Source organism: Nanorana parkeri, unplaced genomic scaffold, assembly GCF_000935625.1.
Source record: "Nanorana parkeri isolate BGI_ZX_2015 unplaced genomic scaffold, ASM93562v1 scaffold594, whole genome shotgun sequence".
Classification (NCBI taxonomy): Eukaryota; Metazoa; Chordata; class Amphibia; order Anura; family Dicroglossidae; genus Nanorana; species Nanorana parkeri.
Genome location: NW_017306862.1, coordinates 28,117 through 50,402, shown reverse-complemented (window position 1 = coordinate 50,402; position 22,286 = coordinate 28,117). Strand labels below are relative to the sequence as shown.

Genomic DNA, 22,286 nt, shown 5'->3' with positions numbered 1-22,286 from the left:
TGCCACATGATCTCAGTGTGTATGTATGTATATATGTATGTGTGTGTGTGTGTGTGTATGTGTGTGTGTGTGTGTGTGTATATATATATATATATTACGTACGTACGTTCTAAAAGGCCCCAGAGTTTGCATATGGAAGAAGGTACTCTGGTCAGATGAGACTAAAATTGAGCTTTTTGGACTTCAAGGAAAACACTATGTCTGGCGCAAACCTAAGACCTCCTCACCCCGAAAACACCATCCCCACAGTGAAGCATGGTTGTTGCAGCATAATGCTGTGGGGGTGTTTTTTCATCGGCAGGGACTGGCAAACTGGTCAGAATTGAAGGAATGATAGAAGGTGCTGAATACAGGGAAGTTCTTGAGTGAAACCTGTTTCAGTCTGACAACGATACGAGACTGCGACGGAGGTTCCAGCAGGACAATGACCCTAAGCATACTTGTAAAGCAACAATCGGTTTAGGGGAAACAGTTAAATGTCTTGGAATGGCCTAGTCAAGGCCAGACCTCAATCCAATTGAGAATCTGAGGCATGACTTAGATTGCTGTACACCAGCGAAACCCATGCAACTTGAAGGAACTGGAGCAGTTTTGCCTTGAAGAATGGGCAAAAATCCCAATGGCAGGATGTGCCTAGCTTGCAGCTGTAATTGCTGCAAAAGGTGGCTCTACAAAGTTCTTTTTTGTATCACAATAAAAAAATATTTTGCATCATCAAAGTGGTAGGCATGTTATGTAAATCAAATGATACAACCCCCCCAAAAATCAATTCCAGGTGGTAATGCAACAAAAAAGGATAAATAAACGGGGGGGGAGGGCAAAGGGTGAATACTTTTGCAAACCACTGTGTTCTTTGTGGCTTTGTGCCCAGAGTTCAGATTTAATGTGCACTGGATGTAAGTGTTATTTTGTGCTAGGTAAACTGTGTTCTACTGACCTCCATTCTACGCTTAAGTAATATTATCAAAATAGCATGTTTTTTTTAACTCTGCAGTTGCTACTTTTCTGAATTACCAACACTCCCCCTTTGTCCCTATTGTTAGTTCTAGGCTCAAAACGTTTTTAAATATGTCATCGGTGAACCTAGAGAGAACATTATTGAACATAAAGGATCCTTAGGGTGAAATTGATTCTTTGTACAAGACTTCTGTTTCCCAAATATTCATCAGTTTTCCTTTCTCTTAGATCTTATCGAGGAATGTTTACCGTGTCAAAAAGATCACTATGGCAATCTGGAACACAATGCGTTTCATAAAGAGCTGCTTTCAGTGGGAGTCTACAAAAAGAAGTGTAATAGCGTTCTTGGTGAGTTCCATGTTTTTCCCTGGCAATTACATGTTTTTTATTTTACGTCCTAGTCAGCTTATCACCCTTTTCTAAGTAAGGATTTTAATTTTGGCTAGAACTTCAGATTAGGTGTGTAAATGTCTTAAAAATGAACACTGAGTGTGTTCTGTAGAGCAGTGGTTCTCAACTCGTGGGTCGCGACCCAAAAGTGGGTCGCGACACCCTCTGCAGTGGGTCGCGGAGTCATGTCTGCATAGACCGGCCCATCTGCATTAGAGAGAACTAGAGGGGGAATTTGTGGTTCAGCCTGTGGAACCTCATAATGTCAAACTGTCCCCTCTCTCCCGGCCTCCCCCGGGCTCTCCGATAAAGTGGTATGGCCCGGGGAGAGAGGGCACTCTCACACATATTGTCCTCAGTGCAGAAGCTGGGGAGGATATTGGGGGGGGGCATTAGCAGGGGGCTCCGCTGCAATTTTTGTACCTGCAGCAGAGCCTATGCTAATGCACCCCTCCCCCAGCTTCTGCACTGACAGGGAACTTTGACAGGGGACACTGATGGTCATTATGTATTCCAAACCCACATAATATCCAATAGTGTCCCCTGTCGTAATGTCTCCTGTCAATGCAGAAGCTTCGGGGGGCATTAGCAGGGGCTTAGTAGAGAACCTGCCGTGGTGCCCCTGTCATTCCCCCCCACCCCCCATTATATAAACATCCATTGGAACTGTACCCCGCAACCGCCACCCCCACACGTTTTTATTTTAATTTTTTTAAATATTTAATTTTTATTCTTTATAAACTTTTTAATTTTTTTTAATTCATTTACTTTCAGCAAAATATATATTGCTGAATACTGCACAAGTTGTTTTGTGTAATAAATTAAAATGTTTCAGAAATGAAATCATTTTTGGGTCACGCCTTAATGACCAAGGAAACATGTGGGTCCCGAGGTTACACAGGTTGAGAACCACTGCTGTAGAGCAGTCGAGCAGTCTATGTAATATAACGTTACCATCATGTTCCATAGTGTTGATATACTGTATGCTCAAGTACATTAAGCCCAACAACCAGTACCAGGAATTGAACTACATGATACTAACCAGGTGGTATTGGACCCCCTCATGTCCTTGCACACATCTTCCCAGGATCGTGAAATAGATGCTGGCGTTGAGAAGTTGGTGGGCCACTTTTGCACATTTTCTATGAATGTCCTAAAATGTAACAATTCTAGTCACAGGGTATTCATTAGTAGGGGCACCACGGCAGGTTCTCTACTAAGCCCCTGCTAATGCCCCCGAAGCTTCTGCATTGACAGGAGACATTACGACAGGGGACACTATTGGATATTATGTGGGTTTGGAATACATAATGACCATCAGTGTCCCCTGTCATAAAGTTCCCTGTCAGTGCAGGGAACTTTATCTGCCTGCCTACCTTTCTCTGATTCCAGCCGACTGAACTATCTGGACTGGAGAGTACAGTAGATACAGCGGCGGATTGATATCTGCTGTACTCTCCCGTGCAGACCGGAACTATTACTTAATTGTCGGGCGCCGCGGCCCGATATTAATGCGCCGGCCCGAAAGTGAGGAAATAGTCCCCTCTCTCCCCGGGCCATACCACTTTATCGGAGAGCCCGGGGGAGGCCGGGAGAGAGGGGACAGTTTGACATTATGAGGTTCCACAGGCTGAACCACAAATTCCCCCTCTAGTTCTCTCTAATGCAGATGGGCCGGTCTATGCAGACATGACTCTGCGACCCACTGCAGAGGGTGTCGCGACCCACTTTTGGGTCGCGACCCACGAGTTGAGAACCACTGATCTATAATATTCAAACTTACAGATATAGACCTAACCGGCGATCCTGTGGCGTGTTTGCTTCACCTTACACCAATTCCCAATATCTGGATATTGAAAAACTCTGACACTGCATCTCCTTAACGTTGCTAAAGCTTGTATTTTGAATTTGTATTATGTGGAAACAGGCAATGCCTTCCACGTTGCACCAGTGGGTTTTGAGATTCAATGATATCATGCACATGGAGGATCTCACTGCTTTCATTAAGGATAGGACAGACAGGCACATTTAGACACACTTGGTTTTACTGAAAACAGTTTGTTTTCTGATGAATATACCTTGGTTGGTCGAAGTATCGCATCAGACACGGTCTAATTGACTGTCTGAATGTCCCTGACATGGAGGTGATGTAGTATGGTTGGGGAAAGGGGGTTGCTTTGCTGTTTTAGGTAATTCTGTCCTCTGATGAAGCCATTATACATGCCATATACATATGAACTATCTGCTGTATCTTGTGACAGTATATACATGCGTATGGCTACCATTATGTGGGCCTTGTTTCAGTTTTGTTTACCACAGGGTTAACAGGTAACCTGGATCTACAAATATGGTTTTGAGAGCATGTCTGTAGTGTAGATAGGTAGCTGGATTCAGCATTGGACCCTGTCCTGTTTGAGTCCTGCTGGGATACAGAGTTCTTGTCTACAGCTGCAATCCTCACTGAGCTCGGTGAACCTAGATTGCAGGGCCAGTTCAGAATACAACACATTGGTAATCTAGGCGAGGTGCCATTTAAAGCAGTTCATTGGATTTACATTGATGCATTTACACTTTTTAAAGATGTTCACATTTTTCTTCTCTGCCAATGTTGTTAACAGTCCAAGAAGTGAATTCAATAACTGAAGCTTTAGCTGTGTTCAGAAGGTTTGATATCAACCTAGTAATGAGTAAAAATAAACCGATCCTGCCATATAGTATTTCCTATTCATTATGTCAAACATTGTTTGCACTGTTTCATAGGAGAGTTTATTCTACTTCGGGATTCAGCAGCTAATGTGGTAGCCCAGTATGCAGCTGGTTTGGCTGCCAAAAGGGATTTCCCACAGAGATTTGTGGTCTTACCCTAATCCTGAGGCCGGGCACAGCTCTGGAAGAGCAGTAATAATATTACACCTATATCTATGTTCAATACTTAGCCCTTAATTTTAAAACTACTGCTGAGGATGTAGATTAAATCTGCAAAAGTAGCATGATGCTGTTGTAAATAATGACTAGATAGATACTGCAAATGAACATGTGAATGTGGTTTTGAATAGCCATTGTAAGCAGCAGTATTGATATGTGGATAGGACCACTGTATATAAACTGTTTACATACAACTGTGTATTAAGGAAGGACTCCAGGATAGTTATCTTTATTTAAAATCTGCTTCTTAATAATAGTTACATGCAACATGGGTTATGCCAGTTCCTACAGCTCTCTACAATGTTTACAATTACACTGAGTGCTGATAGTATAGCCATCTCTCTATATACCAGCGCTCCAACACACTAAACCTTGAGGTTTCCTACACAGCAGCCTTTGCATAGTTTACTTGCCCCTCCTCTCCTCTTGCCCAATCACAGTACACTTTATTTGATGGCACAATTCACCAAATACAAAGCTTTCTGTGAATGGACTTTTGAAAAGGAGGGGCATTTACTAATGTCCTCCTGTGACCCAAAACTCTGCACAATGCGGGCCATTGCCCGCTATATGCTGGCAGCATATAGTCACGCTTCAGCCTGTAAAGATCCTGACAATATTTTCGAGATCCACCCTGATCCACCCGAGATCCACCTGATTGACAGCTGGCTCTGCCTCTCTAAGAGCCAGAGCCAGCTGTGCTCGCCCCCTCCCCTGTCTGTCTCTCCATTCATTGCTGGAGGAATGAAGAGGGGAGGGGGAATCCCTGCAGGGGCAGTGACTGACTGTGAGGATGAGTGCATTTCACTATCCAGATAGTTCTCCTTTAACTTGCATAAATACAAATATCTATACTAAATGGTTTTCCAAAAACAGTTTTGCGTCTTCCTATTATTTTTTTACCTTTTCTAGAAAAAATAGCTGAAACCTAATATTCTCCCTGCAAGTAACTCAAAAATGTTTAGACTATTGTATGTAAGGGTGTTTTGTGAGGTTGTGTGTACCCAAAGCAATTTTTGTATAATTGGAGGTGTGTGTATATTAGATATGGCAGAATTATGCCTAGGCACGTTTCCCTAAGCTGACACTTTTTTCTGAACATGAACAATATTTTAGGTCTATTGATATATCAGTTTTGAAATGTCATATTACAGCATATTCCCTTTCTGATGTTTATGAACGAAAAGGTGTGGCAGATAAAATTCAGGCTGCCACCCATGTAATGTAGGGGCCTCGTTTAACATTGTTTCCTCATATTGTGTATAACCCTGATTCAAATGACCAACCTCAATGGACTATTTGGGCCAAATTTACTAGTGGTTGATTCATTTTAACCTTTTATTTGAAATTTGTTTTTTAAAAGCCTGCTAAATACCACCATGTGTGCCAGATATCTTGTCACCTCAATGATATAAATATACACTATATTGCCAAAAGTATTGGGACGCCTGCCTTTACACGCACATGAACTCTAATGGCATCCCAGCCTTAGTCCGTAGGGTTCAATATTGAGTTGGCCCACCCTTTGCCGCTATAACAGCTTCAACTCTTCTGGGAAGGCATCCACAAGATTTAGGAGTGTGTCTATGGGAATGTTTGACCATTCTTCCAGAAGCGCATTTGTGAGGCCTGGCTTGCAGTCGCCGCTCTAATTCATCCCAAAGGTGTTCTATTGGGTTGAGGTCAGGACTCTGTGCAGGTCAGTCAAGTTCCTCCACCCCAAACACGCTCATCCATGTCTTTATGGACCTTGCTATGTGCACTGGTGCGCAGTCATGTTGGAACAGAAAGGGGCCATCCCTAAAATGTTCCCACAAAGTTGGGAGCATGAAATTGTCCAAAATGTATTGGTATGCTAATGCCCTAAGAGTTCTCTTCACTGGAACTATGGGGCCGAGCCCAACCCCTTGAAAAACAACCCCACACCATAATCCCCCTCAACAAACTTTACACTTGGCACAATGCAGTCAGGCAAGTACTGTTCTCCTGGCAACCGCCAAATCCAGACACATCCATCAGATTGCCAGAAAAAGAAGCGTGATTCATCACTCCAGAAAACACGTCTCCACTTCTCTAGAGTCCAGTGGCAGCGTGCTTTACACCACTGCATCTGACACTTTGCATTGCACTTGGTGATCTAAGGCTTGGAGGCAGCTGCTCGGCCATGGAAACCCATTCCATGAAGCTCTCTACGCAGTGTTATTGTGCCATTCTGAAGGCCACATGAAGTTTGGAGGTCTGTAGCTTGACTCTGCAGACAGTTGGCGACTTCTGCGCATGCGCTGACCCCGCTCTGTCATTTTACGTGGCCTACCCCTTCGTGGCTGAGTTGCTGTTGTTCCCAGTTGCTTCCACTTTGTTATAATACCACTAACAGTTGACTGTGGAATATTTAGTAGCAAGGACATTTCATGGATGGGCGTATTGCACAGGTGGCAACCTATCAAGGTACTATGCTTGAAATCACTGAGCTGCTGAGAGCGACCCATTCTTTCACAAATGTTTGTAGAAGCGTCTGCATGCTTGATTTTATACACCTGTGGTCATGGAGGGGATTGGAACACCTAAATCCAATGATTTGGAGGGGTGTCCCAATAATTTTGGCAATATAGTGTATGTGTTGAATTCAGACAGTGACACTATCACTGCTAATGGCAATACAGCATGTATAAAGGAAATAACTAGGAATATGACTTTTTATTCTTTTGAATACAAATATTTTGGTAGCATTCATTTAAAAGCTGCAAATTATTATCCAAAAAACCCTGTATATTTACGGTTGGGGTTTTTGACAAATTAAGTAATTTATACTGTTTTGCTCCATATTTCACGGTTCTCCATCATTTGACCAATAAGGTTGCAGAAAAAGCACTTACATTTGCAGCTAATTGAATGCCGTCGTCTTTACTGCCCTAAGCTTTATTGTCATTTGTTTCTAAGCTGTCATTTTTATTAGTCTCCTCCGCTGATTCTTGTGGGGCTCTCTTCGGGTGGTGTGCATTCTACATTGTCGGCCTAAACTTGGCATGCTGCAGGTCCTTTTTATTGCCATTTGATGTGGGTGTTTTCTGAGCAGAGGCCTGTAATTATACCCACCACAGGTGACAGTTACAAGTACCGCTCTTTAATAATTTTAGCTGCCTGATCTGATCTGTTGATGAAATGAAACCCTTTTTTGCGGTCTGGGAAGGGCTCCTGCAGCTTGCCTCTCATCGTTAGAGCCTTGCCATCCTTTTCATTACACAAGGCCAGTGTAGATTCCTCCGTGTCTTTGCTTGTTTTGACAGTTTGGGTTTTGATTGCATAGAAGGTAATAGTTTGCACAGATCTCTGTTAATCCGCTTCAAGGAAAGGTAGGTTAATGTGGATCTCCAGCCAAAACAGCTAAATACACAGGTGACATACATGTCTGTTTTACTTGCCAAAGGATTTGTAATTTTGGTCAGCCATTGTGATACACAAGACTCTGCTAGTCAGTAAGATCTGCTGCTTGCAGATTTAGAATGACTTCTTTGGTCAGCTCCCTGCTCTATGGACAGAGGTGGTGATGTTAATTCACTGTCCAATGAGGAGGCCAGAAGTAGAGAGGTCACATGGGAAGCTGATCAATAAATTGCTCCGCTTAGAGCCACGTATTAAGCCATCGATGTGCAAATTTGTTTTTTTAATATAAATCCTTTGGTAGGTAAACATATATGTAATCCAGTTGCATTTAGGTGTTTGCCCGGAGTTTTACTGTAAGTCTATTTTTACTTTTGAAGCCAAATTGGAACAATGCCTACTTTTAGTTTTTTGTTATATGTTTTCATTCACATTGCATAGCTTTAGAAAATATTTAAAAAATTGCTTGGTTACATTTTAAGGGTTTTTGACTTACTTAAAACTCTTGCCTAGCTTCCTCCTCCCAATTTAATGTTAAGGAGGGGGCTGTGGGGAGTAAGGATCATTAACACCAGGGCATAGCAGGGACGCGCGTCATGGGAACGTACGTTTGCGGAACATTTTCTGCATTTGTCATCCATTCCCAGTAATCCTAATTGGGTTCCTGGATGCACGACAAACGTGGAAAAGAAGTACATGTCACAGATTTGGCGACATGCGTTCAATGTTTTTTCCCATGACGGGAAAAAACGCATTTGCTTGGCTGAGTTTGGGGTGACATTACTCAGTACCTATTAAGCACGTTCACGATGCACCTTGTTGTTAAGGGGCTCTTAATGTTTACTCTAATTAACCCTGTCTGTACTGTGCTGGTACATTTCATTATCAGTTGTAAACTAAATTTGAATACTGCCCTAACAAAGGTTTAAAGGGTAAGTTCACTTTGTCACAAATTCTGAAAACATTAACTTACCCATAACACCCTGCCACCTTCCCTGCACCCCCTGCACTTACATGCCTAAAGTCCCCACCAGACAGTGTAGCAGTCTGTACACCATACACAGGACTTCCCCACACCCGCAGTATGGAATGCTCATAATGCTTACACATGGCGAGTGCTCATTTGTCATAATTTCATATGCAAAGTTTGTATCCACTGATCTTCCAATAATGAATACCTTCATGTATATTTTTTTAACATTGTTTTATATCATATGAAATAATTGACTTATTGGCCTTTCTCAAACATAGGAGTATAGCATGCTGGTGAGGGGAGCGGTGTATTCTCAGAACACTACGACACCACAGTGTCTGAGGTGATAGTCTTTAGAGGTAGCCTAAGTAAGTCTCTTAGTAGAGGAGACGTAAGTGAGTACTCCGTTACTTAGATCTATTGAATCTCTTAAATGTTTATTTCAAGGCAAGTAAGGGGTAAATACATTCAAAGGATATCTAAACTGTAAACCAATATATTAATATATTGCAGCTTACCAGTCCTTAGATGCTGTGGCTGCATTTATTTTCTTTCTGCAGGCTTTTCTTCCTTTTTTCTCCACTTGGTGTTCCTGCCAGTAACACATTTCCTGTCCTAAGGTGACAATGCTCACGCCACTGAACTGTATCTATGGAGGAGCAGCATTGTCACCCTATGCTGCTTGATGCTCATCTGGACTACAGGCTGACGTTCTGATGCAGAGCCTGCGTCCATAGACTAAGACTTTGTTGTACGTTAAAAGAGCAAAACTTCCTATGTCTTTACGTTGGGGTTTCGTCCCCAGCGAAATGGATCTAATAGTTATTCAATATAAAAAAACTACTTGTCCAAGGACTAAAGCTGGGGGGTTGGGGAGGAATCTACTTTTCCTTCATGACAATCTATTTGTCCCAATACAAAAATATAGTTTTAATCAAAACTATGGATGCACCAATACCGGTTTGCTTTCGCTACTCGCCGATACCAATAGAGGTGCTTCTGCTGGCATGGAGCAGGCTTCCCGGAAAATCAGGTAGCTGGGCAGCGGGTAATGACATGCCGCCCAGCTTCCTTATTGCCAGGGACGCCGGCTCCATGTTGTTTGGCCTGCTTGATTGTGATTGGCCGGGAAAACAGCTTCCCAGCCAATCAGGAAGCCGGGCAGTGAGTAATTACCTGATTGATCGGGAAGCCAGCTAGATGCTGATTGGCCAGGAAGGCGGTTTTCCAGCTAATGAGGAAATCAGGAGGCGGAGCATTGTCACCTTCTGGTGGTTTTCCCACTGAATTCAGTAAGACCAACCTGTCATTTTCAAAGGCAATGCAACCAGAGATGACGGTTCACTAGAATTACTTTGCGTCACTTGGTACAAACATTGGGGCAAGAAAGTTAAATGAGCCTGCTCCATCACAGACTACAACATGTGAAGGTAGGAGCACAGAGGTGAAAATTAGCAACAATATTAAAAAACAGCAACACCTTGGATTCAGCTGTGATTCTTTGAAGAAAACTGTAAGACTTGCATTGTGTATCCTTGGCTGTGTCTTCCTTTTCTGGTGACACCCATTCCTGGTGTTTTTAGTTTTTCCTCTATCTTATAATGGAGGAAAAATGGTCCCATGTAATCCTTATAGGCTGTTGGAAATAAACAGACATATGTCCACCTACATCGGTTCAGGTTCACAAACTTATTGCATTCAGTCCCATGGAACCTGAATGGACCCGAATGTAAATGGGTGTACACCCACTTGCATTGGGCCACCCATGGAATACATTGCAGTCCATTTTTGAAGTGTGTAATCATGGACCATAAATGGACTGATGGAGTGCCCATGAGAAATGAGCCATAGACCGCAATAAAGCCTGACAGAAGTCTCCACTCTTGGATGCAATTGCACTTTAAAGTTTATATAGCTAGTAACACAAGTTTTAATTGATCTATGGGGATCACTGAGCATTAATTATACCTGTACATTTACAGAATTAATTAATATAGGAAGGTAGATATATCACATCATCTAGTGGCGTGGTGTTAAATGTTTAAATACATTGGGTAAACTAAAGAGAAAACCAAGTGTTAGGAAAGTTCCTAAATTGTATACTTCATTCTTCCAGCAGGTGGTGCTAGAATATCACAAATGAGTCTCTTTTTTTGCTCTTTCTTCATTTTGATTTTTCCTTCTAAAGCTTCATAGGTTTTTAGCAAGTTTGCAATCTTAAAACCACTCCAGGAAGTGTGTGATTTTACAGTGTTCCAGCCCTAGCAAGGTACTGCTGTCCTGAAGCTATGATGCCTTTTTATTGGATCAGTCTGAGCCCAAGGATAATATTATGCTTTCTAAAGCAATATGTTCCAGAACTCTGCTACCTTTTCAGGTGTTCTCACACCCGGGAAGAGATTTATTAAATAGAATTCTACTGAAAGGACAGACTTGATGTAGTGTAAAGTTACAGGCTCTTGTTACTGTGTTTGATTTATGTTTAAAATTATGTTTAAAAAGTATGGCTAAACCCTAAAAACAGAAATTTAATACATTGCAGCTTGCTGCTCTCGCTGGTCCTGATGGGGTGATCCTACAAATAATCCACTTCCTCTACTTGGGTAGCTACACACTTCCCCACTGTATATGTGGCGGGAGGCATGGTTGTCACCCAGGCTGGACTTCAAACATGACTGCTTTTGTTTTTCTCCATTACATGGGGGTCATAGGATTAGCTTTTTGCAAAAGAAAGATTAGATTGTTTTTGCTTTCTATTGAGGTTACAGGAAGTAACATGGGCATGGCATTTGTGGCAAGATCAACATTTCTTTTCTGTACTTGCTGATAATGTTCTTAGCATCAAAAATGAAAAATGAATGCAGCCTATATCTAAAGATCGGTAAGCTGCAATATCTTACATTTTAGTTATTGAGATAAGTTATCATGCAAATCAAATCCAATAGTGAAGACGTATGGAGGCTGCCATTGCTGACCTTTCCAGAAAAATACTAGTTCTCTGCCTGTCATGTTGATCTGCTGGTTTCAGTACAAGTTACTGACTCAAGAACAAGAATGCAGATTAGCAATTCCAACCTAATTCTGACTTTTCTGATCTGCATGTCCAGTAAGTCAGCTGCTCCAAAAGTATTGCAGCATAGATAACATGTATTTTCAGTAGGAGGACAGCAATGGCAGCTTCCGTATTTCTCTTAGTACAGGTTCCCTTTAAAGGGTAAGTAAAGCCAAATTGTAGGATAGTGTGGAGAATGGTTACCTTGGTCCCATTTTTGTCACTGTGGCCCAATGCAACATTTCGAAAAGAAAGAGGCCATTGAGGAGATTTCCTGAGAGACCCGGCCAATGCTTCTTTCTACTTTGTAAAAAGACGAGAGAAGGGGATTGCACTACAGAAGATGGATCTCAGGCAAATACTTGTATGCATCTCATCATAGAATCTTTGTTTTTGTCTATGTCTCCATCTATCTAGTGGAAATGGTTCAGAAAGCGTTTGCCCAAAGCTTGATCAGCGCCGCTCAGAGGGCATTACTGCCACTAGATGGTGCCAAGAAGCATAGGAATGCTTAATGGCTCCATCTAGTGGCAATTTTGCCCTGCGAATGGCATTCGCCCAGCTATATGGTGGGTGATTGCTTCATAAATTAGCCCCTACGGTGTAGAGAGGAAGGTTGAGAACCTCTGTCATGTTTTTATGGCGGTCTGTGGCCCTGTTGTTGGGGAGACTCTCCCATCATTTGTGGTCCTGGAAACGGTTATCACAAAGACAAGAAGTGATAGAAAATCTTGGGAGGCTCATAGAGATCAGACAGTTTCTAAACCTTTCCATTCAATTAAAAAAAAAGCTTTCGCTGGAGTTAACCTTCATTATTTGACTCATTGCTTACAAACATTGTGCTCTTTGCAGCACATGCAGCCTGCAATCATGATGTATAAAAAAAATTGTGTGTGTTTTACTTTGTGTTATTTTTTTTTCCCTCGCACAGTATTATAAGAAGAAACATAATTAATGGCCAATCTATGTGCTGTTCCCAGCCAAGCTTGTGGAAGACTTGCCTTTTGTTTTGCAGGCTTGCTCTTTCAGCATGCATTGTTCCACTGTGCACCGCAACCTCTGACTTTCCAGAACACAGCTGTGTACATTAAGCATCTGTGGCTGTGTGTTCAAATATGGCATTCATTTTAATAGAGGTATGCATTAAATAGACAGGATTGTGCTCTAACTAGCCCCATGCCCATTAAAACTTGTCCTCGTCGCTTTGAAATCTGGCTAATCTGAGACATGACAGTGTTTGTGATAATGATGCCTGCTCTTTTTCCCTGCAAAGTGTTATAAGTTGCGATCGAAATTGTCCACATACTCTAATGCCCAGGCATTTCATGAAGCGTTTTACATTTTCGGTGGCTGTCAAAAGATGTATGTAAATGCTGGTGGTTTGTTTCTTTATAGCAAGGTAGTTTCTTTTTCATATGCTTTCAATTGAAGGGCCGTGGAGCTGTGTGGGAGACGCTAGTAGAATTTTTAGAAACAATTTGCAATGGCAGATTTGAAATGTTTTCCTTTTTCATGCATTATTTTTATAACTGTTCTCCAGTCCTTCCATATCTGTTTCTAAGCATTTTAAGATATAAAAGTCAAAATCACCTAAAAGGGATTTGTTTTAATGTATGGGTATATAGTGTGTGCAGTTTGCCCTTTATAGTGTATTTGAATATTTCACACTTAGCACTTTAAACATACCGTGTTATTTTAGTGATCAAAAATGCTTTTTATATACCTTTTTTACTTTGATTTATTGGTGGTCATGTGACTGCTATATCCCCCCTTTTTCTCCAGCTTTCAGAGGTGAAGGCAAAGTCTCCTATTTACGTTTGCCCAGGACCCCTTCCAGGAGTCACTGTCGGTACCATTTGGAAGGGCTGTCCATACACTATTTTTTCCTTCAACCAGTGGGCTGAACAAATAAAAGCAATATACCAGATTCCTCCATCAGTGTTTACGAGTGTTGATTGAGGAATCTCCTACTGTCTTTATTGTATAGTGACAGCGGCCGCAGGCCAATACCCATAATGCTATGTGATTTTCTTCCTAATGTGCTGTACGTCACGGAGTATAATACAATAAAGAAGAAATAAATATATACTGGTCCCACTCTTTCAGATGCACACTTATTCCGGTTTAGGGACTTGCACAGTAAAGCTGGAGGATCTGTATGGCAACCAAGCAAATAGCATTTTTTACTACTGAATTAGGAAGCACAGATTTCTTCCAAGAATGATCTCCCTATAGTATCAAGTTCCTGTCCCTTTACTACAAAAGTTGTACAGTATATGCGTTTTTTATCGATGCTGCTCTGAAAAGCCAGTGTTTATATGTGTATATAAAGTTTGTACATGCAAAGCACAGACAGTACATAAAGCCAACTAAACTAGGTACATAAAGCCAACTAAAATGAACTGAGATGACATTTTTCTAGAATGTGGATAATATAAAGTATACAAATGTTTGAAAAAGTCTGTTAATTCATTGTTTAAAGGAAAAATGTAATACCACTAATATAGTCTTCTTCTGCAATTTAAAACACACATATATGAGAAATGCATACAGCATAGCTCATTTAAACGAGATAACCGCCTACTTGAAAGCCTAAGGGATGCATTGTGAAGCAGAGGCCTAATCTATTGTTTGGGAGGTCAAAGAGTGTTAATGCACTTAGCCAAGATTAGACTCCATTTCTAATTGCTTCAGCCCTTCATCTGAGCAGTTGGGAACGATGAGCTTTCTTGTCAGCATTTGCTGAACTGCTTGCTATCTTTTTGGCACCCCCGTGTTTATAAGTGTGCTGACAATAGTGTCAAACTTTTTCTTGTTTGTTATATTTGGGAAAAGAAAATTACTTGAGCCTGGCGACTGTTTATATGTAATGGCAGACTTATTTTTTTTCTGCATTTGGGTACTTTGTTAAGTTGGCCTGACGCCAGTAGAATTTTGGGAGAAAAAATTGTCTTAATAGTTAATGGGGTTGAATCAATGATTGATTTTTCACCTGTAGTGACGAAAAACATCGAAGGAGCAAGATGGAAACTTTTTCTCGAATGAACGAAATTCTAAAGCTGGTCACACGCCTATATTATCTGCAGATTTTCTATGATCAGATGGAAAAAGTGCCAAATATTCCTTTTATCTACGCTAAACTGTGTGTATGGAGGAATCTCCCGCTGGGCCAAGCTTCAGTATCTTGCTAGTCGGCTCCGCTGTCTCTCAAAATACCTGAACAATGCCTGCATCCGATCAGCTTGTTCAGGTATTTGGAGAGCCGGTCTCCCAGTGGGAGATTCCTCTTTTTCCATCTGACCATAGAAAATCTACAGATAATCTATAGGTGTATGGCCAGATTAACAGTGAATGTGGTTTTCATTTGAAAAAACTCCATTCATTCCAGTCTCTGACGGCATTATTCAATGTTCTGGTGAGATTTTTCGTGTGAAAGTTTGTTTGAAATCTACCAGTTTGTGGACAGCTTTACACTTCTTTTCTCCTAGATTGTGTTGCTGTCTCTGTGGGCTAGTCATCTTAGTTTTTAAGGGCCCCAAGTTAATGTTGACTCCTTACGGCCACACTGATGGTGTTTTCCCAGAATGATCTGATTCTTTCAAAACAGTATGTTCATCATTTTTGAACATCTAGTTACATCATCCTTGTTGCATACCATCATCAACTGTCATCTTCGTTCAGATAGTTGGAAGGCCTCACACAGTGCTCTAAGGAGAGGCCCAGAAGTAACTTATTGACTACCTGTGGCAGGGTGTAGTCATATTCAGCAATTTTCTTACTTTTTAATTTAACATTTTACTAGTGGGTAAATAAGGAACCAACGATTACAACTGTACTAACTTGGCGTTCTCCCTTTTTATGGACAGCAAAAAGTTTTCCCAGCACACTCGCCAGCCAGCATGCAAAAAACTTGTCTCACACTAAGGTTAAAAACAGGTTTAGATACACGTCTTCTGCAGAAAATGTGAAAGCCGCACATCCGTGCCAAGGCACCTCTATATAGTGCGGTCCCAACTCTAAACTATGAGAGTCTCCATCTTGAATAGTGTATCCCTGTAATTCAAAAATGGCTTGGCCAGCTGATTTGAAAAATGTTCCGGAGGGCTTGGCAGTGAAAGGGTTAAGAGAGGTTGGGCTTACTCCTGACAAACCTGCACTCAATTTGATCTTTTGCCCCATGTGCTCCAAGATGGAGACTCTCATAGTTTAGAATTAGGACCGCTCTATCAAGAGGTGCCATTTTGATTAAATCATAGGGATTTAATCAAAATGGCGAATTACAAATACACAAGCTTGCTACAATTAGTGAGGGTTTTAAAACTTGTTTTGTGAAGTCAAACATGCAATCAAGTTGCAGTTGCTAAACAATGTTACTTCCATGTTATCTGACAGACCGAGTCAAAGCTGTTTTTTATTTTTTATTGTTCAGGGATCCAGTCCCATAACCCCAATATTTGAATCCCATACTCCTGGGACTCTAGTTGATACAATTTGTGAGGGAGGCAAAACTTACCTATTGCAATCCTATATACTGTTTACTTACTTATGTGACCATGTTTTATGTTACACCCTGAATATGGATATAACATGAAACATGTCTAAAAGGTAAACTTGGCTTTTAAGTTCAACCCCACCCCTTTCTCCTACATATTGATCATTTCATGTAAACATGGTTGAGGTGGGGGTATTAAGTTTGGCATTTAGTTGATTTCACTAAAGGTGAACGCTGAGAAAGGGGTACTGTCTCCAAAATGCTAGTTTCCTGCCCAATGTGCTTACTCAATCCCTTCAATACTTTGAGAGGGTGATCAGAAAACATTATGCAGATCAGAAAAGCTGTGGCAAGATCAGAAGTCCTTATCTGCATGCTCAGTCTGGCATTCACTAAGTCAGTGTGTCGTCAATTGTCATTATCATCATGACATACTGAAGGGAATTTATCAAAACTGGAGCAGACAAAATCTGGAGAAGCCGTGCATGGCAACCAATCAGCTTCTCTCTTTCATTTTCAAATCTTAACTGAACAAACTGAAGAGAGAAGCTGATTGGTTGCCCTGCACTGCTGCTCCAGTTTTTGTCTGCTCCAGTTCTGATACATTCCCCCTACTGTATGTAAATAAAGATCTGAGTATACTTTTTGTAGCAAATATAATTATAAGTATAAAAAATGTTGTTCTTGTTTGGTCAATTTTTGCAGCCATTTGATGGCAAGTTAGCATGCATATTACTGCAGCTGAAAGTCACCCATGTAGTTTAAAGAGGACCTTCACTGCCCCCTGTCCTTCTTTGCTGGGTTTTTCACAAAAACATACTCGCATGTCCAGAAATACAGCAGTGTTCTGTAGGGTTTCAATCCCGGCTGCTTTACCCGCCCTTCTTTTCTAATGCCACCAGGAACCGCGTGCACCTTCCGGGTTCTTGCAGCTGGCCCCCTGATGATGTGCATGCCCCATGGCACATTGTCAGGGGGCTTGCTGTCTTTTCTTTCATCCAGCCCCTCAACGATGCACCCTGGTGCATGCATACTAGAGTACCCCAATGCCTTCTTGGATACCTACATTGTGCATCCCAGGGATGGAATATAGAATACTTGAAACCTCCCCGAGTTCTGTGATGTGGGTATCCCAGGGGCTGCAGGTACCTATGTCAGTATTGCCCAGGCGGGAATTCAGGAAGTGCGTGAAGGGTTCCCTGAGGAAAGATAATTAAAAACTAAGTCTGATTCGGGGGGGGGCGCGGTCTAGGGGTGAGATGATGGAAAGTGGGTGGCTGAGGGTTTGATTTGATTTACGGTAATTATAAATAATGTTAGAGAGCTATGCTTATTCATTCTTGGGTATTATCTAAATGGCAAAAATAAAAGGTTACAGCACATGCATCTGGCTATTATATCCCTGCTTTAAACTTTGTTGCACTTCTGAAAATGTTAGAGCCTCAAGTGTCTGTTTTTTGAATGAACCTGTTTGCTTGATGTGATTTGTATATGTACGTGCAGTGTGTGTTGGAGTGACATGGAATGTGAATATACTCTGATGTTCCTATACAGCCTGGCGTACATATGGAAGATTAAATGTGTATTCACATTCCAGGCCAATTCATCCTTAACTAGTATGTAATTCTTGGAATAGATTTCACTGAATCGTTCGCTTAAATAATAAATAAAACATAGGTCGCAAGTTCATAGTCCACCAGCGATCCTTATTCACACGCTGAAATGGGTAATGATATTTCTGCAGTATAGTTCTGTAATAGTCTGCTTGTTTCATCTGTATATAAAAATTAAAAATTCAAACAAAAATCTGGCCTTCATGAAGAACAAGCCCTTTGGGCATATGGTTCATTATGCATATTCGTTTAATTACTCAGACACTTGGGATACCTTCTCTGTTGCCCTTGCTTTCAACTTGCAGTGTTTTAATAAAGATATGTTTAATTCTTATACACTATATCCACCATATACAAAGTGGTGGATGCCGGTGGGCATTTAAAAGTATTGATATTCTGTCAGGATTGTTGGACTTTGTATGCATGAGTGAGAAGTAATACAACTCCTTACCTGATAAAAAAAAAGCAGCCCTGGTCTCCTGTAGATCATGTTTAGATATGAGGTGTGTATATATTTTTTAATATTTTTGTCTTTTAAATGTTTAAGAAAACCTCTTAAGCACTTTATCTTGCTTGATGTGCCAGGGTTGCTGCTTGGCAAGCAAAGGTTTGGCCTTGGTAAAGGAATCCAAGCCTGAGTTTATTGCAGTGAGTGACTGCTTATTATCTTCTAATACCAAGCTCCAAAACTGCAAAGTGTATAAAATCTGAATGTATGGAGCTCTCTTGTTAATGTCTTTTTGTGCTGCTTTGTAGGGGATTTTCCTTAGATGGAAAAGAAATGTAAAGTTAGTTATAATCCGAAAGTGGAAAATAAGAGTTTAAAAATGTTAATAGAAAATTGAGGCGAGTAATATGTGGTTAAATATGTGTCCATCATTGTGAGTAGTAACCAAAGATCAGGTGACTGAGAGAAGGATTACATCAGCTGTGCTATTGGCAATTAAAATGTTGAAATAATCATTAACGACTCTAGAGATGTCAGTGGTAGGAATGGAGAAGCCACATAGAGAAATGACTGAACAAAATAAGTAGATGGGCTAGGTGGGCATTAAACTTATTTAGGTTACCAGTGTTGGAGATTGATGAACTTTGGAATTTGACTTATAGAGCAGGGGTAGGCAACCTTGGCTCTCCAGCTGTGCTGAAACTACAAATCCCATAAGGCATTGCAAGCCACAGGCATGACTCCCAGAGGCAGAAGCATGATAAGATTTGTAGTTTCGGCACAGCTGGAGAGCCAAGGTTCACTAACCCTGTTATAGAGGATCTAGTGAATGGCTATTTCACGCAACTCGCTGTTGTTTTTGGCCTAGATTAGTCTGGTGCCTGGCTTGCTTGGGTGATCTCCCCAACGTCCTACCTCCACTGCTATTAACACTGGAGTGACCTAATGTTGCATGTTCTGGACTTTGTTAGAAAAAGGTCTTTCAGCACTCTTCTGGGCGGGATTTATCAAAACTGGAGCAGACAGAATTTGGAGCAGTTGCCCATGGCAACTAATCAGCTCCTGTCTTCAGTTTGCTCAGTTAAGATTTGAAAATGAAAGAGAGAAGCTGATTGGTTGTCATGCACAGCTGCTCCAGATTTTGTCTGCTCCAGTTTTGATAAATTCCCCTCCCTGTTTAACCATCATCTAATGTCCTATGCCAAGCCTAAAGTGTATGTCCAGCCCAATTTTTTTTTTTGGGAAAAGGTTAGCACCCTTCCCAGGTTTTAACTGCTTTCTGGGATGTCATTTTTCCCCGCACTTCCCTTCCTAGCGACAACAATATCACGAGACAGCGTCTTCAGCAGCAACAGAGTCTAAAATACATTTACTTAATTTTAGTAGCATAGAAGAGGGATAGATCCGTGTCGGCTATTTTATTGCCGAGTCCCTGTAGCAGATTTCAAGGAACAGTAAGTGAGGGAAAATCACATAGCAATAAAGACCTGGCAGGAGTGCTAAGCCTTCCCCATTCTCCCCAAAAATCAAAGTTTTGGCTGAACATAAAGTTTAAACCATAAAGTCCACCACACGCCACCTTGAGCTTGTATACTTTTACCATGCTACTGTTTCATTTATGTTTTTCTTTATTGTAGATTTTCTTATTGGTATCTCCTTTTATGTCTTCCTTTGTAGCTATTTGTGCTAACACTATGGAATCTGGAGCTTTACATGATACCTCTGTTTCTGCTGCTTCTTTTTGCTTACAACTTTACCATGATCACAACGGGGAAGGTCAGCGCCCAGAACAATCTGGTAAGCAAAGACAAATATTGATTTTTGGCCCATACGCTCATAGCTATAATCAGAAGATCCATATGTTGCTTACCTCAAGGCAACACTGTTATCTTATAAAACATGTCCCTGGATGCCAGACCTCCTTAAGGGAGTAATGTGTTTGCTTACCTATAATCCTTTTATGACTCCTAGTAATAGGGAGTGGCTACTTTTAAATCATTTTTTTGTCAATAACTACTGTTCTTTCAAAGAGACTGTGTGTATTACAATTATTAACGTATGTATGTGCATTTATGAGTGCATATGTTGCTTATTCATAAGCTAATATTTTAACTTTTTGTACTTAACCTTTGTTTCAAAACACCACCTTTTCATGTCCTTCCTAAAGTGATATTGATAGTGATATTGCTTCTGTCTTTTTTTTCTTCTTTTTATGTTTTGAAGGTCATACTTTAAATTGCTATCCCTCTTATTTAGAGTTTTTGCTTTCCCCATTCTCTAGCTGATCCCCAAACTGCTTTCCCCCTCACTCGTCTTTTGTGGGTGTCTCCATCAGCTAGCCAGCTGCTGAGGAGACATCCATGCATGCACATTCCCAGGTGTGACTGCAAGTAGCTGTGTATGTCCATCGACACACACCGCTAGCGGAAAGCTACTCCCCTTCTATACTCCCAACAGATTGACTGATAGCAAAAGGAGCAAAAGGAGCCAATCGCTCCTCTGCCCTCAGTACCCTCCCCCACAACCAGGAAGCTCAGAACAGAGGATATCTTCATGGACCCGGCAGCTGTGAATGGTGACCACAGCTAAGTGTCGGTAGGGGTCAGTGGAACACAGAAAAGTACCGGGCATTTTTAAAAACTTAATGCAGAGAATCCAAAAGGTAAAAACACCCTGCCATTAGTAAACACTCTATATTTAAAGTACTATTATACATCTAAGTATATGCAGAATTGCTGTTAGTTGTACATCCCCCTCCCCATTACTCAAGCTCCTTTTAACCAGATACCAAGTTCTGTTACCTACACTGAGATCTCAGACCTAACCCTGATATTATGTCATAATGTGCAACATACACAACATATTGGCACAGTATGGCGTTCTTACTTTGTAAAGTGCCCACCCTCCAGCACTGCAGTCTCCCCCAGTGCTCTGTCTCTGGTGTTTCCATTTGTTTTTCGTCATCTTCCTGGATCCGGAGTCTTTAGCCACCTTGATTGGCCCGGTGGAGATGACATAGCTCTTGTGCATGCCCACGGTAGTTCACTTGTCCAAGCGCCTAGCACTCACATGCCGGAATTGTACACTGAGCTGTATATATGCAACTGTCTGTGTAATAATTCGTAAAAAAAAACTGCTAGCAAGCTGGGGGAAATATTTTATGGCAGAAAAGGCATACAGAGTCCCCTCTACTATAAATAACTAACTGCTAGCAGTTTTTTTCACATTTCAGGTTTGGTTGCGCTTGTCGCACTTCTGTGGCAGATGTGCATGAAATGTTGTATGGTGCAGTACAGCTGGGACAAAAATGTAGTGCCAGTCTGCATTTTTGCTGTAGCGCACTCCCCACATATCCTATTTAAGAGTATGTAAAGATATCTGCTTTTTCTTTCTTTTTTTTTTAACTTGTACATTTTTGTAACCTTTTCATCTTGTTACATTGTAATTTTCTTTTGTAATTTTTATTGACTGGTGAAAAAGTTATTTTATTAAAGATAAAAATATACTTCGCGTTTGAGAAATTAAAGCTGACTGTGCCATCTTTTTCGTTTCAGGATGGAATGGATATTGGTGAAGACGATGAAGAAGATGAAAAAGTAAGTCTAACACATAACAATACATAGACAATAGAGTACAAAAAAAAAGGTTCTGAGCCACCATGGGGAACGGGCCACCTCACCCCTAAATATATTTGTAACAAAAACTAAGGAGAATGGGGCTATGTAAGAGATTGACTAAACAATCGGAGATAACCCCTCCACCTATATAGGGGGGCGGGGGGAGAGAGGTTTTTAATTTATGAATAAACTAATATTAATAGAAGACAGTAATATACATGGACAATACATGCATTTCACAAAAGTAGTAAACAATTAATTAGCAGAATTCTGTTTTAATGGACATCGATCAAGAAAAAATGTTGCCTTTGTCAGGTTCTTTACAGTGCTACTCCAGCCAGAACTTTTTTTAAATTCTCTTTTAGGTAGCGTGCAGAGGTCTAGGTTCAGAAGAATAGAAGGTGAGGGGTAAACTAAAACTTTAGACTTGTCATGGGC

At 41.1% G+C, this 22,286-nt stretch overlaps 1 protein-coding gene across 1 annotated transcript in view; it reads left to right on the top strand.

Annotated features, from left to right (window-relative positions):
- The window catches only part of MCTP2 (multiple C2 and transmembrane domain containing 2), a 186,903-nt gene that overhangs the window by 140,753 nt on the left and 23,864 nt on the right, over positions 1 to 22,286 (top strand). The window contains exons 18-20 of the mRNA XM_018562726.1: positions 1,186 to 1,305; positions 19,909 to 20,028; positions 21,786 to 21,827. Coding sequence (XP_018418228.1) covers positions 1,186 to 1,305; positions 19,909 to 20,028; positions 21,786 to 21,827 — 282 coding nt within the window. The remainder of the gene's footprint in view (positions 1 to 1,185; positions 1,306 to 19,908; positions 20,029 to 21,785; positions 21,828 to 22,286) is intronic.